The sequence below is a fragment of the Ranitomeya variabilis genome, chromosome 1, assembly GCF_051348905.1.
Source record: "Ranitomeya variabilis isolate aRanVar5 chromosome 1, aRanVar5.hap1, whole genome shotgun sequence".
Lineage (NCBI taxonomy): Eukaryota > Metazoa > Chordata > Amphibia > Anura > Dendrobatidae > Ranitomeya > Ranitomeya variabilis.
The window spans coordinates 523,085,861-523,108,650 of NC_135232.1; the positions used below are offsets into that span (position 1 = coordinate 523,085,861).

At 43.9% G+C, this 22,790-nt stretch overlaps 1 protein-coding gene across 5 annotated transcripts in view; it reads left to right on the forward strand.

Annotated features, from left to right (window-relative positions):
- LOC143766357 (hippocampus abundant transcript 1 protein-like) overlaps nucleotides 1-22,790 on the forward strand; it is an 85,656-nt gene that overhangs the window by 20,179 nt on the left and 42,687 nt on the right. For all 5 annotated transcript variants that reach the window (XM_077254025.1, XM_077253991.1, XM_077254010.1 and 2 more), the window contains exons 5-6: nucleotides 531-645; nucleotides 2,751-2,969. In XM_077254025.1, coding sequence (XP_077110140.1) covers nucleotides 531-645; nucleotides 2,751-2,969 — 334 coding nt within the window. The remainder of the gene's footprint in view (nucleotides 1-530; nucleotides 646-2,750; nucleotides 2,970-22,790) is intronic.

Genomic DNA, 22,790 nt, shown 5'->3' on the forward strand with positions numbered 1-22,790 from the left:
GCCACCCAACCCCTCCCCCTCCTGCTTGGCTGACGTCTACTTTGCCTCAAGTCACACCGCACAGCATGGGAATAGAGCTGGAGTGACAGAGGCTTCAGATTAATTTGCATATCAAGTCAAACACTGATTTCTCAGTAATGGAGGGACAGACCGGCCATATAAAGGTATTGCTGGACTTGTCTTTTGGGGATGAAATTCTGCTGACAGATTCCCATTAAATGCTTTGGGATGCCATGCAGACAGTGTATCTTGTATTTTGTATGGTGGCAATGAAACAAAGAGGGGAAAAATGTAAAGGGGTCTGATTACTTTCCTTACCCACTGTGTGTGTGTATATAATACAATTTATTTATATTATACTGGCATTTCTGTATGAATGCTATTGTACACAGGAAGTTTCATTAATGCTTTTAAATTCTGCTGTGTGATGTGTGGGAATGTATATGGTAAAAACGCTTTAGTCACTAATAATGAATCTCTTCCTGATGTGGAGTGGCAAGTCTTATGTTATTTTCTTTGGTTTCCCACAGGTGGTATTTTGCAGTGATTTCTATGTCGGGCGTCTTTGCTGTTACTTTTTCTGTGATTTTTGCTTATGTGGCAGATATTACTCAAGAGCATGAACGAAGCACAGCATACGGTTTGGTGAGTGCTTCATGTCTTGCATTTCTCCACTTCTGAAGCCTTCTTTCTTTATGTAGGACAGCATTAGAGAGAAACTGTCATGAAATTCCTGCTGCCTGGATCAGATACTTGCTGCGCTGTTGCAGCCGTGTATGCTTTACCACTCTGAAATGCTGCAGCGCTTCATTCAGAGAAAACATACTATGAAAATCTGGCCCGGAACTATGCGTCTCAGGTATTGTTCAGAGGCAGGTCCCCAGCAGCTTTTTTCTGCCATAATTTCTTAGACGGACTTGTTTCTGCCCATGTGTGTATAGGCAGACACCTGTCAGCCTAGGTAAGTGGGGTGGTGAGAAGCCGTTGGTGGTCTGCCTTGGACTAGTTATCTAACACGCAAAGTTCCCCCCAGCTTTTTAATGTCTTTTCTCTGAAATATTGCAGTTTGAGAGGACAACGTACAGCTGCAATAACACAGTCAGTGTTTGATTTATGCTGCTCGTGGTTCAGGAAGCATGTCTCGCCCATCAGGTTCCTGTAATGGACTTGGGACCAAAGTCTGAAGTCAGTCTATGGGATTGCAGACTGCTGGATCATGAGTGTGTGGTGAGCACTGTCATACTTGCAGTCATGTGCCCACTAGAGACGCTCGGCTTCTTTCCATGGAAGATAGTGGAGAGAAGTCAGATATGTCTAGTCAACACGAGACCGCAGGTATGCAAATCACCCCAGCAAATACCGAGGAAGCATGACCGCATGTGCACCTTACACCGTCAAGTCAGAGTCACTGCGGACTTTTGTCCTAAGCTTGTATTACCCCATTAAGTCTAGATTTGGATATCCAGTTGTTAGAGCCAACTTTGAAGTTCTCCCTTAATACTTTTCTTTCTTTCATTATCTACTCCTGTGGTTATCCACTATCGATAATGGCTGATGTCCACTACTTGCCTTCCCACTCCAACAGCGTGCATGATGAATTCTGATATATAGCAGCACTTGCCTCCACTATTCACATGCACAGTCAATGAACATCTCCCATCAATTACCATCTATGTCCATGTGTCTGTTGTGAGCAGCAGCTCGGACAAGACCACAGCCTCCATATTCATATACAGAATAAAAAATCTACAATTAAATAATCGTAGGCATGGTTTTACACGCCAGTCTTAATGAAGAGTGGGTGTAAGATGTGCCAAGTTCATGAAGACGTGCACCTCTTAATGAATTAATTGTATTTTGTTGCTACCTTGCGCCACTGTGAGAAATGTGTCCAGCCAGGGAGAGTACACTTCTACCATTATTTACATGGTGTAAATTGTGATTTGACTGACATGCTCGGTCTTAATTATCGTCCCTGGATGTTTTGCCCACTTTTCAAAAACGTGGCGGTACTGGCTTAGGGTGCTTTCACAATGCAGTTAGGCACCTGTTCAGTGGACTTGTCGGGGCAAATATCCGAACCCACACCCTCGTCTATGGCCCTGTCTGCGCATATGTCCAAATCCCGTTTTTCGGGGGGTTTCAGATGTAAGCCCTGATGGACCACTGAATGGGTGCCTGAACGCAATGTGATTGCAACCTTAGACTGATGTGAAATTGAGACAATTTTGTGACATTTCATACAATTTTGTCAGAATTGTAAGGAAAACTGGTTTACACCATACACAGCAAGGGCACATTTATAAGATTATCTCGGCACAGGAACATTTTATTTAATCACATCCAATTATTGAAATTATTATTATTCCAAGTTCAATTGATTAAAATCAACTTTGTGCGAAAACTCCTTTAGAGCCCTGGCGTGTTGTGGCAGTGCTTGCTTTTCCCGAGTTGGACCACTACCAGTTTGGGTAAATCATCCACCCCGTGTTCACCTTGGAGTGTTTGTACCCTCTTAATTCCTGTTATTTATAATGGGAACAGGTGCGCTCAGTTCACCCACTGTTTGTCTTCTTTCAGTAAACCAAGTGGGACAGAAATGAAGCTGTGAACAGTATCTCGTGACTTTATAAATGTGATTTAAGCTCTACTAGTCCGGATCAATGACATTGTGCTTCCTTATATTCATTATTATTTCATCTTTCATGCACAGTTTGATATGGCAATCCTCATTTTCTCTTCTGTTTTAGGTGTCTGCCACCTTCGCTGCCAGCCTGGTAACCAGTCCTGCAATAGGTGCCTATTTGTCTCGTGCTTACAGTGACACACTGGTAGTGGTTCTGGCATCTGGTGTGGCCCTCTTGGACATTGGTTTCATCTTACTTGCTGTTCCCGAATCATTACCGGAAGAAATGAGGCCTGTGTCCTGGGGAGCCCCAATATCTTGGGAGCAAGCTGACCCATTTGCAGTAAGAATGAAATTATTGTAAGACCATACATACATATTATGTATCTTGGATGCTGTTTGGCAGCAGATGTACAGGTGCTTCTCACAAACTTAGCATATCATCAAAAAGGTAATTTATTTCAGTTCTTCAATACATAAAAGTGAAACTCATATATTATATAGTCATTACAGTGATTTATTTCAAGTGTTTATTTCTGTTAATGTTGATGATTATGGCTTACAGTCAATGAAAACCCAAAAGTCATTACCTCAGTAAATTAGAATAATTAACAAAAACACCTGCAAAGGCTTCCTAAGCGTTTAACCCCTTAGTGACCAGGCCAAATTTTTGAAATCTGACCAGTGTCACTTTGTGGTAATGACTCTGGAATGCTTCAACATATCCCTGTGATTTTGAGATTTGTTTTTTTCATCACACATTATACTTTATGATAATGGTAGATTTAGGTTGATATGGTTTGTGTTTATTTATAACAAATATCAGAAATTTGAGAAACTATAAAAAAAATAAAATGACAATTTTCAAACTTTGAATGATTATCCCTTTTATCCAGATAGTCATACCACAGCAAAACATTAATAACATTTCCCACGTCAGCTTTACATTAGCACCATTTGTGAAATGTTGTTTTATTTTGTTAGCATTTTAGGAGGTTTAAAAATATAGCAGCTATTTTTCCTTTTTCCAAGGAAACTTATAAAATATATTTTTTTTTAGGGACCTATCCAGGTTTGAAGTGACTTTGGGGGTCCTATATATTGGAAAACACCTTAAGTGATACCATTTTAAAAACATCACCCCTTGACCCCTTGACATATTGAAAACTGCTGTGAGGTAGTTTTTAACCCTTCAGGTGCTTTTCATGAATTAATGCAAAGTGACATGACAGGAATGAAAGTGTATTTTTACCACCTAAATGTTGCTAACTTCTGAACAGGCCGCTATTTGGCCATGAATTGCCATGGCAAACACCAGGACTACACAATCATGATATCTGGGTGCCGATGGGGTTAAATAGGAAGCCCCCACACTATCACACTCTGTTAACCATTTATGTGATGTAGTCACTATTGACAGCAGCATCTAAGGGGTTAAACAGATAAGGACGGTGCCAACACTGCTCGTTGCTGATGCAGCAAGTTGTCAGCTATAGTGTACAGCCGACAGCTGCTGGGTTGTCACCTATATGGGGATGCTATTCTCATATATCTAAGTTTGAGTAAATAGACGTATTGGCCGTCATTAAGAGGTTTTAAAAAGGTCCCTTAGTCTGTTTCAGTAGGCTCCACAATCATGGGGAAGACTGCTGACTTGACAGATGTCCAGAAGGCAGTCACTGACATTCCACAAAGAGGGTAAGCCACAAAAGGTCATTGCTAAAGAAGCTGGCTGTTCACAGAGTGCTGTACCTAATCATATTAATGGAAAATTGGGTGGAAGGAAAAAGTGTAGTAGAAAAAGGTGCACAAGCAACCGGGATAACCACAGCCTTGAAAGGATTGTTAAAAAAAGGCCATTCAAAAATTTGAGGGAGATTCACAAGGAGTGGACTGCTGCTGGAGTCATTGCTTCAAGAGCCACCACACTCAGACGTATCCAAGACATGGGCTACAAGTGTCGCATTCCTTGTGTCAGGCCACTCATGACCAATAGACAATGCCAGAAGCGTCTTACCTGGGCCAAGGAGAAAAAGAACTGGACTGTTGCTCAGTGGTCCAAGGTGTTGTTTTCAGATTAAAGTAAATTTTGCATTTTATTTGGAAATCAAGGTCCCAGAGTCTGGAGGAAGAGTGGAGAGGCACACAATCCAAGCTGCTTGAGATCTAGTGTGAAGTTTCCACAATCAGTGATAGTTTGGGGAGCCATGTCATCTGCTGGTGTAGGTCCACTGTGTTTCATCAAGACCAAAGTCAGTGCAGCCATTTACCAGGAAATTTTTAGAGCACCTTATGCTTCCCTCTGCCAGCAAGCTTTTTGAAGATGGAAATTTAATTCTCCAGCAGGACTTGGCACCTGTCCACACTGCCAAAAGTACCAATACCTGGTTTAAAAACAATAGTATCAATGTGCTTGATTGGTCAGCAAAATCACCCGACCTTAACCCCTTAGAGAATATATGGGGTATTGTCAAAGGAAGACGAGACACCAAACCCCACAATGCAGACAAGCTGAAGGCTGCTGTCAAAGCAACCTGGGCTTCCATAACATCTCAGCAGTGCCACAGGCTGATCGCCTCCATGTCACGCTGCATTGATGCAGTAATTGATGCAAAAGGAGCCCCGACCAAGTATTGAGTGCATTTACTGAACATACATTTCAGTAGGCCAACATATTTAGATTTTAAAGTCATTTATCAAGCTGGTGTTATAAAGTATTCTAATTTACTGAGATAATGACTTTTGGGTTTTCATTGGCTGTAAGCCATGATCATTAACAGAAATTAACACTTGAAATAGATCACTCTGTTTGTAATGACTCTATATCATGAGTTTCACTGTTTATATTTAAAAACTGAAATAAATTAAACTTTTTGATATTCTAATTTTGTGAGAATCGCCTCTAAATTCATGATTTCTTAGATAATCGCTTATGTCTGTGTAAAACCAGTAAAAATATGTATTACTGCCTGTACAAGTAAAACCAGAAATGTAGGGTGTTTCTTAATAAGCAGCCCTAAAGAAGGGTGGAGCTTTTCTTAGACCCAGAGATGTTCGTATCGACCAGACCACACATGTCATTGGGTGGTGGGTCTGATGAGTAATAACTCCATGATCACTAGTGAAGATTCAGCTTCATGGTTTGTTTTTCTGTTTGCTTTTTAACTTTTTTCCAACCTTAGACGTACCTATATGTCTAAGGTCGCCTCCTCCTGTTTGCTGTGGGCTCCGGCGATTAGCTCGCAATGTTTCCGGCACATGTCAGCTGATTGCATTAGGTGACGTGACCCTAACAGCCGCGGGTGGAATAGCAATCCACCCATGGCTGTTAACATGTTAAATGCCGCTGTCAATCTCTGACCGGCATTTAACATGAACGCATCAGAAGCACGTCACTTTCCCTGCCCATCAGCGCCTATGCCACATGACTGCAGGTCGCCGATGGGTTGGCATGACAACTCAGAGTTTGCAGGAGACCCCTGTGGTTGTCGTAGCCGAATAGCTACGAGTTCTGCCCAGCGGCCGGCACTCATAGCAAATGAGCATTTCTGATATTATTATTAATAATAATAATGTAATGTCTATATAATTAAATGTTAAGTTAAAAAAAAAGTATATGTAAAATTCTAAATCAACTACCCCCCCCCATTTGCCCCAATCAAAATAAAATTTAAAAAAAAATGATACATATTTGGTATTGCCATATTCAGAATCATCCGATCAATATATAAAAATAATTAATCCAATCGGTAAACGGTGTAACGAAAAAAAAATCAAAACTTCCAGATCAGGTTTTTTTGATCTCCACAACATTGCATAAAAATGAAATATAGGTGATCAAAAGATTGTATCAATAAAAACGTCAGCTCGGCACGCAAAAAATAAGCCCTCACGCAGCCCCAAATCACAAAAAATGGAGATGCTACGGGTCTCGGAAAATGACGATTGATTTTTTTTTTTTTTTGTAAATTTGAGAAGGTATGGATTTTTTTTCACCACTTAAATAAAAAAAAGAACCTATACATGTTTGGTATCTGCAAACTCGTAACAACCTAGACTAGAGAATCATAATGGCAGGTCAGTTTTAGCATTTAGTGAACATGGTATATACCGTATATACTCGAGTATAAGCCGAGATTTTCAGCCCAAATTTTTGGGCTGAAAGTGCCCCTCTCGGCTTATACTCGAGTCACGGTCGGCGGTGGGTTCGGCGGGTGAGGGGGAGAGAGCGTGTCGCATACTCACCTAGTCCCGGCGATCCTGACGCTCCCCCTGCCTGTCACACTGTCTTCGGGTGCCGCAGCTCTTCCCCTGTTCAGCGGTCACGTGGGACCGCTCATTAGAGAAATGATTATGGACTCCACTCCCATAGGGGTGGAGCCGCATATTCATTTCTCTAATCAGCGGTGCCGGTGACCGCTGACAGAGGAAGAGCTGCGGCACCCGAAGACAGTGTGACAGGCAGGGGGAGCGCCAGGATCGCCGGGACTAGGTGAGTATTTTATATTCACCTGTCCAAGATCCACACGCCGGGCGCCGCTCTGTCTTCGCGTCCTCTTGTTCTGACTGTTCAGGTCAGAGGGCGCGATGACGCATATAGTGTGCGCGCCACCCTCTGCCTGATCAGTCAGTGCAGAGAGACGCCGGGACGGCCGTAAAGCACAGCACAGCGGTGACGTCACCGCTGTGCTCTGCTTTTACTTTACGGCCGGCCGGCACTCACAGTCAGTACGGGAAGCAGACGGACAGGGACCTGACGGACATCAGAAGGTGAGTATGTACTGTTTTTTTTTTTTTACATTTACAATGGTAACCAGGGTAAACATCGGGTTACTAAGCACGGCCCTGCGCTTAGTAACCCGATGTTTACCATGGTTACCCGGGGACTTCGGCATCGTTGGTCGCTGGAGAGCTGTCTGTGTGACAGCTCTCCAGCGACCACACAGCGACGCTGCAGCGGTCGGCATCGTTGTCGATATCGCTGCAGCGTCGCTTAATGTGACGGTACCTTTAGACGAGGGTTTGTTAGGGTTAGCTATGGTTGGAATAATGTTTGGGGTTCTGTGGTTTGTTGGAGCTGGGCTAGGGTTAGCATTGGGGTTAGGGTTTTTCAAAAGTAAAAAAAAAAATATGACGACTATTGTTGAGCACAAGTTCTTGCTTCCCACTTTTGCATCTGGGTCACTTGAGCACCCGCTAAACTCTGCGCATACTGAAGTATCCCATTGCAAACTCGAGTAGTGAGCACTTTGCTTAACACTAATGATGACATATTCAATATGACGACCTAATGTTATTAACCCCTTTACCTCCAAGGGTGGTTTGCACGTTATGGACCGGGCCAATTTTTACAATTCTGACCACTGTCCCTTTATGAGGTTATAACTCTGGAACGCTTCAACGGATCCTGATGATTCTGAAATTGTTTTCTCGTGACATATTGTACTTCATGATAGTGGTAAAATTTATTTGATATTGCCTTTGTTTATTGGTGAAAAAAGCGGAAATTCGGAAATTTTGAAAATTTCGCAATTTTACAACTTAGAAATTTTATGCCCTTAAAACAGAGATATATCACACAAAATACTTAATAAGTAACATTTCCCACTTTACATCAACACAATTTTGGAACCAATTTTTTTTTTTTGTTAGGGAGTTATAAGGGTTAAAAGTTGACCAGCAATTTCTCATTTTTACAACACCATTATTTTTTTTTTGGACCACTTCACATTTGAAGTCACTTTGAGGGGTCTATATGATAGAAAATTCCCAAGTGTGACACAATTCTAAAAACTGCATCCCTCAAGGTGCTCACAACCACAGTCAAGAAGTTTATTAACCCTTCAGGTGTTTCACCGGAATTTTTGGAATGTTTAACAAAAAAATAACATTTTAACTTTTTTCTTCACAAAAAATTTACTTCAGCTCCTATATGTTTTATTTTACCAAGGGTAACAGGAGAAATTGGACCCCAAAAGTTGTTGTGCAATTTGTCCGGAGTATGCTGATACCCCATATGTGGGGGTAAACCACTGTTTGGGCGCATGGCAGAGCTAGGAAGTGAAGGAGAGCCATTTTACTTTTCAATGCAAAGTTGTCTGGAATTGAGATCGGACGCCATGTCGCATTTGGAGAGCCCCTGATGTGCCTAAACAGTGGAAACCCCCCAATTCTAACTGAAACCCTAACCCTAATCCCAACCATAACCCTAACCACACCCCGAACACACCCCTAACCCGAACACGCCCCTAACCCTAATCCCAACCATACCCCTAACCCCAACACACCCCTAATCCCAGCCCTAACCACACCCCTAACTCCAACACACCCCTAATCCCAACCATAACCCTAACCACACCCCTAACCCTGACACACCCCTAATCCAAACCCTAACTTTAGCCCCAACCCTAACGTTAGCCCCAACCCTAACCCTAATGGGAAAATGGAAATAAATTACATTTTTTTAATTTTATTATTTTTCCCTAACTAAGGGGGTGATGAAGGGGGGTTTGATTTACTTTTATAGCGGGCTTTTTAGTGGATTTTTATGATTGGCAGCTGTCACACACTAAAATGAATATGCGGCTCCACCTCCCATAGGGGTGGAGCCGCATATTCAACACTGTAATGAGCGGTACCACGTGACCGCTCATACAGGAAGAAGCTGCGGCGCTGAGAGGAAGCATCGAGGGAGCTGGGTGAGTATTTGATTTCCAGCGGGCGGGGGCACAAAGGGTGGGAGGCGTGCGGTGACCGGGATCTTTATTTTAAACACACAAAAAATTAAAAAACCAATGATTTTTCATTCCTTCTCTCCAGCGAACGCTGCTGGGGGGAAGGAATGAATTCCGGCTTCAGCACCAGATGCAGGGGACAGCGCTTATCTCTAGCGCTGTCTCGTGCACGTTCCGTGTGGTACCCAGTCGGCACACGGCTGCCGCACGTGTGCCACACTGATGTGCCACGTGAGCACACGGACACGGATAACTCCGGTACCGATTTTTCCGGTACCGGAATTATCTGGACGTGTGAGACTGGCCTAAGGTGCAAGTGTCAGCCCTGGAGGCCTTATTTAGCTGTGACATCACGAGTAATTACTGGGTGGCCAGATTTATTAAAGCGTCGAGCAAATCTAGGCCCATTCATAAATAAAGGATTATGTCGTGGGACTTTAGCTTGGTTCTCACAGCCATGACTGAGCGCCCCTTTGAGCCCATTATCACCGCCTCAGTGAAAGTGATCTCCCTCAAGGTAGCCTTAACATCGGCGCGGAGGGTGAGTGATATCCAGGCTCTTTCTAGACTCCCTTCATAAACACAGTTCCTGGATGACAGGGTGATGCTTAGGCCAGATCCAGCTTACTTGCCGCCCAAGCTAGCCTGCAGATTCCACAGGACGCTGGAGATAGTTCTCCCTTCTTTCATCCCCAATCCTACTAACCAGAAAGAAAGGAAGCTCCACACTTAAGACGTTAGGAGGTGCCTGCTAGAGTATCAGTCACTAATCCTTGGAAGAAGGATAATGCCTTGTTTGTATCCTTCCAGGACACCAAGAAGGGTTTTAGGGTGTCAAAAAGTACTTTAGCTAGGTGGGTTAGGGAGGCTATTTCCTTAGCATATTCATAGAGTGGCAGGCCAGCACCGGAGGGGCTAAGGGCGCATTCTACTTGAGCCATGGCAACCTCAAGTGCGGAGAGGTTGGATGTCTCCATCGACCAGATATGTAAGGCAGATACATGGTCTTCTCCTTCCACCTTTTATAATCCTTATAGGTTGGATATGGAGTACCCAGATCTCACCTTCGGTATAAGGGTGCTGCATGCTGTGGTCCCTCCCTAAGGCAGTTATTACTTCCCTGTAATTCTCTCGTGGTGCTGTCATGGGAGACAGAATAAAGTCTTATATAAAAAAAAAAAAAAAAAAAAAAAAGTTGCTATTTTCCGAGACCCATAGCATCTCCATTTTCCGTGATCTTCAGCTGGGTGAGGGCTTATTTTTTGCGTGTCGAGCTGACATTCAGGCCATGTTCACACGTTGCAGTTTTTACCGCTGATCCGCGGCATTTTTGACGCTGTGGATCTGCAGCAGTTTTCCGTGCGGTCTACAGTACCATGTAAATCTATGGAAAACCAAATCCGCTGTGCACATGCTGCGGGGAAAAATGCGCGGAAACGCAGCGTTGTTTTATCCGCAGCATGTCAATTCTTTGTGCGGAACTGCAGCGTTTCTGCACCCATTGACTTGCATTGAGTCGGACACTTCCACAGCAAAACCGCAGATGTAAAAAAGATCTGCGGTTTAGCTGAGGAGGAAACGCTGCAGATCGGGAGGGGGAAGAGTGTGCGCGGAGTGTGGGCGGTGACTGCATGTGTGTGGGCGGGGTCTGCGAGCTCTCTATCCGGGTGGTCTGCGGCCTGTCCGGGTGGTCTGCGGCCTGTCCGGGGGGGGGGGGGGCTGTGGCCTGTCCGGGTGTGTGGCACTGTGTGTGTGTGCAGGCATCATCCAATGGGACTACAAGTCCCATCGGGCTATGCCTGCTACAGTGACAGTGATTGACACATTAGCCAATGATGGGACAGTAGAAGTCCCATCATCCGGCTAATGTGTTGAATGTATAAAAAAAAAACACAAACATACATACAACATATTACATACTACATACATACATCATACTACATACATACATCATACTACATACATACATCATACTACATACATACAACATACTGCATGCATGCAACATAGTGCATGCATGCAACATAGAGTACATACTCACCATCAATTGTCACTTTGATCCCCGAAGCCAGTGTCACCTGTAAAAAATATTAAAATAATAAACAAACACTATACTCCCTGATCCGCAGAAATCCAATTAAAACGAGTGTCCCACGACGATCTCCCGTGGAGAGCAGCAGCATCAGTTGATGCGACCACTCTCCAGGGGCTCTAGGAATACAATGACGGAAGGTATCCTTCCGCACTGTATTCCTCCGCCACTGTAAAAAATAGTCCCTAGTCTCACTTGTGGCACTGCTGTGTGAGTAAGTTCCCACGCAGCAATGCCATAATGTGAGACCAGTGAACTACAGTAACCTCTTCAGTGATGCACTGCAGGAGCCATTGTCTCCTGTCAGTGTGTCACTGGAGGTCCTATAGAGCAGTGACATCACCCGATGTCACTGTTCTATAGAGGAGATCGTCGTGGGACACTCGTTATTAATTGGACTGCGTTGGACAGGGAGTATACGGTTTATTATTTTTAATTTTTTACAGGCGATCGAGTATGGTTAAATTAAGAATATTAAAATACTTTTTTCTGGCTTAGTCTTTATTTTATTTTTTTAACTCTTTCACTACTGTGGGATTAATAATGGATTGGCGTCTTATTGACGCCTCTCCATTATTAACCCGGCTTAATGTCACCTTACAATAGCAAGGTCAAATTAACCCCTTATTACCCCATATCCCACCGCCACTCGGGAGTGGGAAGAGAGGGGCTAAGTGCCGGATTTGGCGCATCTTACAGATGCGCCATTCCTGGGGTGGCTGGGGGCTGGTATTTGTAGCTGCGGGCTGATATTCATACAAACATATGAAAAGATGGAGTTCCATACACGAGAAAACATTAAAGTTTAAAAATTGTACATTTTATTGTAAATAATATTAGCACAATTAAATCACAAAATTGTGATTTAATTGTGTTAATATAATTTACAATAAAATGTACTATTTTTAAACTTTAATGTTTTCTCGTGTATGGAACTCCATTTTTTCGTATGTTTGAATGTGTATCGGGAGTATACACTTACTATCCAGTCACCTCATGGGTAAATATATGAAGCTATTTTGGCATTATTCACGATTACATAGGACCCATATTCTTTCTGTGAGTTCGAGTATAGGGCTGATATTCATAGCCTGGGAGGGGGCCATGGGTATTACCCCCTTCCCAGGCTACAAATATTGGCCCCCGGCCATCGGCTTTCCCCCTCTGGTGCAGAAAATTGCGCGGGAGCCCACCCCATTTTTTTCTTTTTTTTTAATTAAACGTTCAGTAAGAAACACAAACTCTGTGCAGAATTATTAGGCAAGTTTGTATTTTGATCACGTAATACTTTTCATACATGTTGTCCTACTCCAAGCTGTTCAGGCTTGAGACCGAACTACCAATTAAGTAAACCAGGTGATGTGCATCTGTCATGAGGAGCGGTTTTGTCTAATGACATCAACACCCTATATAACGTGTGCTTAATTATTAGGCAACTTCCTTTCCTTTGGCAAAATGGGTCAGAAGAGAGATTTGATGGTCTCTGAAAAGTCCAAAATTGTGAGATATCTTGAAGAGGAATGCAGCAGTCTTGAAATTGGCAAACTTTTGAAGTGTGATCACCGAACAATCAAGCGTTTCATGGCAAATAGCCAACAGGGTCGCAAGGAGCGTGTTGGGCAAAAAAGGCACAAAATAACTGCCCGCGAATTGAGGAAAATCAAGCGTGAAGCTGCCAAGATGCCATTTGCCACCAGTTTTGCCATATTTCAGAGCTGCAACGTTACTGGAGTAACAAAAAGCACAAGGTGTGCGCTACTCAGGGACATGGCCAAGGTAAGGAAGGCTGAAAAATGACCACCTTTGAACAAGATACATAAGATAAAACATCAAGACTGGGCCAAGAAATATTTTAAGTCCGACTTTTCAAAGGTTTTATGGACTGATGAAATGAGAGTGACTCTTGATGGGCCAGATGGATGGGCCAGAGGCTGGATCAGTAAAGGGCAGAGAGCTGCACTCCGAATCAGATGCCAGCAAGGTGGAGGTGGGGTACTGGTATGGGCTGGTATCATCAAAGATGAACTTGTGGGACCTTTTCGGGTTGAGGATGGAGTGAAGCTCAACTCCCAGACCTACTGCCAGTTTCTGGAAGACAACTTCTTCAAGCAGTGGTACAGGAAGAAGTCGGTATCGTTCAAGAAAAACATGATTTTCATGCAGGACAATGCTCCATCACATGCCTCCAACTACTCCATAGCGTGGCTGGCCAGTAAAGGTCTCAAAGAAGAAAAAATAATGACATGGCCCCCTTGTTCACCTGATCTGAACCCCATAGAGAACCTGTGGTCCCTCATAAAATGTGAGATCTACAGGGAGGGAAAACAGTACACCTCTCGGAACAGTGTCTGGGAAGCTGTGGTGGCTGCTGCACGCGATGTTGATCGTAAACAGATCAAGCAACTGACAGAATCTATGGATGGAAGGCTGTTGAGTGTCATCATAAAGAATGGTGGCTATATTGGTCACTAATTTTTTGGGGTTTTGTTTTTGCATGTCAGAAATGTTTATTTCTAAATTTTGTGCAGTGATATTGGTTTACCTGGTGAAAATAAACAAGTGAGATGGGAATATATTTGGTTTTTATTAAGTTGCCTAATAATTCTGCACACTAATAGTTACCTGCACAAACAGATATCCTCCTAAGATAGCCAAATCTAAAAAGAACCCCACTCCAACTTCCAAAAATATTAAGCTTTGATATTTGAGTCTTTTGGGTTGATTGAGAACATAGTTGTTGATCAATCATAAAAATAATCCTCTAAAATACAACTTGCCTAATAATTCTGCACACAGTGTAGGCCTTGCTATTATATATCTATGGATATATCTATGGATATATCTATAGATATATCTTTAGATATATCCATAGATAAATCTATATATCCATATATGGATATCTATGGATATATGTATAGATATATCTATAGATCGAACCATGGCTATATCGATCTATAGATATATTTATAGATAGATATATGGATAGAAACATCTATGTATCTATAGATATATCTATCTGGCTACTTTTGCCGTCAGGCACAATCTGGCGAGTTTTGAAAAAACGGAGCTGTGGGGTTTTTTTCCGCCGGATCCGTTTTTTTCTCCTTGAGTTGTAGCGGCGGATTTTGCCTGATGGCCACACGTTTTATCCGATTTTTGCCGGATCCGCCAGAACAGCTGTTTCTGGCGGACGGAGAAAACGTACAGAAAAACGTTTTTTTCTGTCCGGCGAAAAGATGCCCAGCAACGGATTCTTCGAAAAAAAAGTATGAAACTGAGATGTGACATGATGAATCCGGCCTCCGAATTCGGTTTTTCATGCATTTTTTCCATTGAAATCATGCACGTCTTCCGTTCTCTCAAAAAAAAAAACCGGATCAGTTGCATCAGTTTTTCACTATTTGCAACGGATCTGTTTTTTCAAAAATTTGCCGGATCCTGCCTGATGGATAGATGTAGATAGATATATGGATAGTTAGAATACTTTCACACATCAGTTTGTTTCCGTCAGGAAGGATCAAGTGAATTTTTGAAAAAACGGATCCGTTGCAAATAGTTAAAAACTGATGCAACTGATACTTTAGTTTTTTTAGAGCGAGAGAGAGAACGGTAGATGTGCTTGATTTCAATGGAAAAATGCATGAAAAACCGGATTCGGAGGCTGGATTCATAATTTCACATCTCAGTTTCATATGTTTTTCGCCGGATCCAATGCTGGGCGTTTTTTCGCCAGACAGAAAATACTTTCCTCTGCACGTTTTCTCCGTCCGCCGGAAACCGTTTCTTTTGACGGATCCGGCAAAAAACGGATGAAACGTGTGGCCATCAGGCGCAATCCGGCACTAATACAACTCTATGAGACAAAAAACTGATCCGTCGAAAAAAAAATGGATCAGTTTTTTTTCAAAACTCGCCAGATTATGCCTGACGGCAAAAACCTAATGTGTGTGAAAGTAGCCTAAGGCCATGTTCACACTTTGCGGGTGACCTCTGCGGGTTCTCCCGCAGCGGATTTGATAAATCTGCAGGGCAAAACCGCTGCGGTTATCCCTGCAGATTTATCGCGGTTTGTTCCGCGGTTTCCGCTGCGGGTTTCCGCCTATACTATTGATGCTGCATATGCAGCAATATGCAGCATCAATAGTAATGTTAAAAATAATAAAAATTGGTTATACTCGCCCTCTGATGTCCGGATCTCCTCGGCGCTGAACGCGGCGGTCCGGTTCCAAAGATGATGTGCGAGAAGGACCCTTCGTGACGTCACGGTCATGTGACCGCGACGTCACGGTCATGTGACCGCGACATCACCGCAGGTCCTGTTCGCACAGCAACTCTGACCGGCCGGCCGCGTGCAGCGCTGAGAGGTGAGTATAACATGATTTTTTATTTTTATTCTTTTTTTTTTACCCCAAATATGGTTCCCAGGGCCTGGAGGAGAGTCTCCTCTCCTCCACCCCGGGTCCCACCCGCACATTATCCGCCTACTTCCCGCAACGTGGGCACAGCCCCATGCGGGAAGTAAGCGGTTCAATGCATTCCTATGGGTGCAGAATCGCAGCGATTCTGCACAAAGAAGTGACATGCTGCGGGTTTTAAACCGCTGTGTTTCTGCGCGGTTTTTCCCGCAGCATGTGCACAGCGGTTTGCGGTTTCCATAGGGTTTACATGTAAATGGAAACGCTATGGAAACGGCTGCGGACCCGCAGCATCAAAATCTCGGCGGTTCCGCGGTAAAAACCGCAAAGTGTGAACATGGCCTAACTATCCATATATCTATCTACATCTGTCTGTCTGTCTGTCTGTCTGTCTGTCTGTCCTGTGTGTAATGGAGTGTGGATTGGACAAATGTGAAAGAGGAGGTTGGACAAGACATGACATCACAAATCTTTTTTTTTTTTTTTTTGTTCAATAATACATCTTTATTTAGCTTTCAAAAACGCATACAAAACTACATCAAAACTGCGCAAAAAACTCATCAAAAACGCATTTGCGTTTTCTGCCAAGAGCTGCAGATTTAGTGCAGAAAAATCCGCAGGCTAATCTGCAATGTGTGCACATAGCCTTATATTGATACCATTTTAGTGTAGATACAATCATTTTTTGAATGCAATGTTGCAATAACCAAAAAAACTTAACTCTGGCGTTTTGATTTTTTACTGATTTGGATTAATTCTTTTTGTATATTGATTGGGCATTTCTGACGCTGCGATACCAAATGTGTATGTTGTTTTTTGTTTGTTTTTTAATGGGGGGGGTGATTTTTTTTTTTACTATTTTTTTTTTTTTTTTTTTCTTTTTTAAAAACCTTTTACTTTTTACTAGCTTCAGTAGTCTCCATGGTAGACTATAAGTTGCAGTCATCCGATCAGCCCTGCTATGTGTAGCTAACATGCTCATCTGCTATGAATGCTGGATGCTATCAGCAATGACATCCACATGGGGTCTTATGCAGACCCTGGGTTGTCATGGCGACCCGCGGTCATATGACAAGGGCGCCGATGGGTGGGGTTTGTGACGTGCTTCCGGCACTATCATGTTATATGCCGCTGTCAGCAAATGACAGTGACATTTAACATGTTAACAGCTGCAGGTAGATCATGATTCCACCAGCGGCTGTTAAGGTAACATGTCAGCTAATGAAATCAGCTGACGTGCTGGACAAGTTGCTGGCTCATTGCCGGAGCCCACATCAAACAGGGGGAGGCGACCTATATACATCCAAGGTCATAAAGGGGTTAAACTAACTAAAAGAGATGGTTTTCAAGGTTTTCTTTGTTATGGTTTACATGTATAAGGGTCCCATAGATTGTTTTCTTTGGCTGTTGATAGAGGGGGCTGTGTGGGGGCTCATATTGTATATAAGGGATGTCAGCATACTTCACTGCTCAATATAAAGTCATATAAAAAGTTATTAATTGTATTGTATTAACATTGAGCAGAAATAATTTCAGCCTTTTGGTTCGGCCTCCACAATAGTCGCAGTTTCTCATGTGGCTCCTTGGGAAAATTAATCTCCCACCCCTGCTCTATTTTGTACAGCGCTATGTTATTTATAGTGCCGTCGTTTTCAGTGTACGGATGTTCACCAGAGCACCTGTGTGTAACTCACATGACCTATCAGGGAGTCATGTGACATGTCATGTGATACATCGGGTACCTTGGGGGGGCACGCCTTCTACACTGCCTGGGGCCCTGGCTGCTCTTAATCCACCCCTGGTACAGAGCTATCTGCTGTGGGATTCAGCCATGTTTTCTGTTGAATTGCACAGCATTCCAGAAGGTCAAATATGAACCTATACAAAACATGGCTTATTTCTGGCGTCGGTGGTGTTTATGGCAGGGGAGAATATCATGTAATATAATAAGCAGGCTTCTACTTGTTTAACAATAGACTGTTGAGTGAATTGACATCTCAGATGATGTATATTGGGAAAACTCAGGATGACCCCAGATAAAAAGATATATCCAAAAGAGGATGTGCGAAGTGGGTTACACTTCCTACAATTCTGTTGCAAACGGCTTGGACGTTAATGGTGTAAACTAAGGACTTGACTTGAATTGTGCCTGACTGTTGCTGTTAGAAGGGAAATTTTGATTAGGATGCTGGATGTTGGGAATAGAAGAGGATGAACATACTTCTCTGAAATTTCTGGACTGTACACTGTAATATTGGCAACAATATCTCCACGGACGGGAATTTAAATGGGTTGTCTGGGACTTTCACATTTACGGCCTGTCCTTACAATGCCAATGGAGATGGAGCTGCACGGGAGACTAGTGAGACAGGTGGGTCTCCGGCGTCCTCTTCCAACCCGCTGCCAGTGACTCTACTTTAAACTGAGAGATCACGTGATCATGCCAGCTTTTAAAGTCACAACACTGTGTCATTCAGTTCATGCTGAAAAGACAACAACAGAAAGGTAACATAAATGTATTCCTTAAATTGACCCTTTGTGTTCAGTTCCGAAAACTGTATCTATAATTGTGTGAAACTTGGAAAAGTTTTAGGAAAGGAATGTGTCACCATGCACAACCAGTTTCCTATTGGAGCCAGCTGATCACCTGACATCCTGCTCTGCTCAAGCTTGACAGTCTGCGGATTATGCTGGAGGAAGCAAACGATAACCACTTCGCGGCTTTTGCTGAGATCTTATGAATGTGTCCTGTGTAATGGCTGTGTCCGACCGTGCAGGGACATGATCTGATCATTCCACATCTCCTGTGCAGGAGAGAAAGCAAAAGAGTATACAGACAGGACAGCATGAAATCACAGCTGATTCTTTCTGTGAGGTAAAACATTTCCTTGCCTGTTTGTAAACAAGTTTTACCTCACAGAAAGAATCGGCTGTGATTTCATGCTGTCCTGTCTTTCTCTTTTGCTTTCTCCCCTGCCCCGGAGATGTGGTATGATCAGACCATGTTTCTGCACTGTCAGACGCAGCCATTACACAGTACACAGCAGGGGCGCATGTATAAGATATGTGGTATGATCAGACCATGTTCCCGCACGGTCAGACACAGCCATTACACAGCACGGGCACATGTATAAGATATGTGGTATGATCAGACCATGTTCCTGCACGGTCAGACACAGCCATTACACAGTACACAGCAGGGGCACATGTATAAGATATGTGGTATGATCAGACCATGTTCCTGCACGGTCAGACACAGCCATTACACAGTACACAGCAGGGGCACATGTATAAGATATGTGGTATGATCAGACCATGTTTCTGCACGGTCAGACACAGCCATTACACAGTACACAGCAGGGGCACATATATAAGATATGTGGTATGATCAGACCATGTTCCTGTACGGTCAGACACAGCCATTACACAGGACACATCAGGGGCACATGTATAAGATATGTGGTATGATCAGACCATGTTCCTGTACGGTCAGACACAGCCATTACACAGCACACAGCAGGGGCACATATATAAGATATGTGGTATGATCAGACCATGTTCCTGCATGGTCAGACACAGCCATTACACAGCAGGGGCACATGTATAAGATATGTGGTATGATCAGATCATGTTCCTACACGGTCAGACACAGCCATTACACAGGACACAGCAGGGGCACATGTACAAGATATGTGGTATGATCAGACCATGTTCCTGCACGGTCAGACACAGCCATTACACAGCACACTGCAGGGGCACATGTATAAGATATGTGGTATGATCAGACCATGTTCCTGTACGGTCAGACACAGCTATTACACAGCACACAGCAGGGGCACATGTAAAGGATATGTGGTATGATCAGACCATGTTTCTGCACAGTCAGACACAGCCATTACACAGCACACAGCAGGGGCACATGTATAAGATATGTGGTATGATCAGACCATGTTCCTGCACGGTCAGACACAGCCATTACACAGCACATAGCAGGGGCACATGTATAAGATATGTGGTATGATCAGACCATGTTCCTGCACGGTCAGACACAGCCATTACACAGGACACAGCAGGGGCACATGTATAAGATATGTGGTATGATCAGACCATGTTCCTGCAGACACAGCCATTACACAGGACACAGCAGGGGCACATGTATAAGATATGTGGTATGATCAGACCATGTTCCCGCACGGTCAGACACAGCCATTACACAGCACACAGCAGGGGCACATGTATAAGATATGTGGTATGATCAGACCATGTTCCTGCACGGTCAGACAGAGCCATTACACAGGACACAGCAGGGGCACATGTATAAGATATGTGGTATGATCAGACCATGTTCCTGCACGGTCAGACAGAGCCATTACACAGGACACAGCAGGGGCACATGTATAAGATATGTGGTATGATCAGACCATGTTCCTGCACGGTCAGACAGAGCCATTACACAGGACACAGCAGGGGCACATGTATAAGATATGTGGTATGACCAGACCATGTTCCTGCATGGTCAGACACAGCCATTACACAGCACACAGCAGGGGCACATGTATAAGATATGTGGTATGATTAGACCATGTTCCTGCAGACACAGCCATTACACAGCACACAGCAGGGGCACATGTATGAGATATGTGGTATGATCAGACCATGTTCCCGCACTGTCAGACACAGCCATTACACAGTACACAGCAGGGGCACATGTATGAGATATGTGGTATGATCAGACCATGTTCCCGCACTGTCAGACACAGCCATTACACAGTACACAGCAGGGGCACATATATAAGATATGTGGTATGATCAGATCATGTTCCTGTACGGTCAGACACAGCTATTACACAGCACACAGCAGGGGCACATGTATAAGATATGTGGTATGATCAGACCATGTTTCTGCACGGTCAGACACAGCCATTACACAGTACACAGCAGGGGCACATATATAAGATATGTGGTATGATCAGACCATGTTCCTGCATGGTCAGACACAGCCATTACACAGCAGGGGCACATGTATAAGATATGTGGTATGATCAGATCATGTTCCTACACGGTCAGACACAGCCATTACACAGGACACAGCAGGGGCACATGTACAAGATATGTGGTATGATCAGACCATGTTCCTGCACGGTCAGACACAGCCATTACACAGCACACTGCAGGGGCACATGTATAAGATATGTGGTATGATCAGACCATGTTCCCGCACGGTCAGACACAACCATTACACAGGACACAGCAGGGGCACATGTATAAGATATGTGGTATGATCAGACCATGTTCCTGTACGGTCAGAAACAGCCATTACACAGCACACAGCAGGGGCACATGTATAAGATATGTGGTATGATCAGATCATGTTCCTGTACGGTCAGACACAGCCATTACACAGCAGGGGCACATGTATAAGATATGTGGTATGATCAGACCATGTTCCTGCACGGTCAGACACAGCCATTACACAGTACACAGCAGGGGCACATGTATAAGATATGTGGTATGATCAGACCATGTTCCTGCACGGTCAGACAGAGCCATTACACAGGACACAGCAGGGGCACATGTATAAGATATGTGGTATGATCAGACCATGTTCCTGCAGACACAGCCATTACACAGGACACAGCAGGGGCACATGTATAAGATATGTGGTATGATCAGACCATGTTCCTGCACGGTCAGACACAGCCATTACACAGCACATAGCAGGGGCACATGTATAAGATATGTGGTATGATCAGACCATGTTCCTGCAGACACAGCCATTACACAGGACACAGCAGGGGCACATGTATAAGATATGTGGTATGATCAGACCACGTTCCTGCAGACACAGCCATTACACAGGACACAGCAGGGGCACATGTATAAGATATGTGGTATGATCAGACCATGTTCCTGCAGACACAGCCATTACACAGGACACAGCAGGGGCACATGTATAAGATATGTGGTATGAACAGACCATGTTCCTGCATGGTCAGACAGAGCCATTACACAGGACACAGCAGGGGCACATGTATAAGATATGTGGTATGATCAGACCATGTTCCTGCAGACACAGCCATTACACAGGACACAGCAGGGGCACATGTATAAGATATTTGGTATGACCAGACCATGTTCCTGCATGGTCAGACACAGCCATTACACAGCACACAGCAGGGGCACATATATAAGATATGTGGTATGATCAGACCATGTTCCTGCACGGTCAGACAGAGCCATTACACAGGACACAGCAGGGGCACATGTATAAGATATGTGGTATGATTAGACCATGTTCCTGCAGACACAGCCATTACACAGCACACTGCAGGGGCACATGTATAAGATATGTGGTATGATCAGACCATGTTCCTACATGGTCAGACACAGCCATTACACAGTACACAGCAGGGGCACATGTATAAGATATGTGGTATGATCAGACCATGTTCCTGCACGGTCAGACACAGCCATTACACAGTACACAGCAGGGGCACATGTATAAGATATGTGGTATGATCAGACCATGTTCCTGCACGGTCAGACACAGCCATTACACAGCACATAGCAGGGGCACATGTATAAGATATGTGGTATGATCAGACCATGTTCCTGCACGGTCAGACACAGCCATTACACAGCACACAGCAGGGGCACATGTATAAGATATGTGGTATGATCAGACCATGTTCCTGTACGGTCAGACACAGCCATTACACAGGACACAGCAGGGGCACATGTATAAGATATGTGGTATGATCAGACCATGTTCCTGTACGGTCAGACACAGCCATTACACAGGACACAGCAGGGGCACATGTATTAGATATGTGGTATGATCAGATCATGTTCCTGCACGGTCAGACACAGCCATTACACAGCACACAGCAGGGGCACATGTATAAGATATGTGGTATGATCAG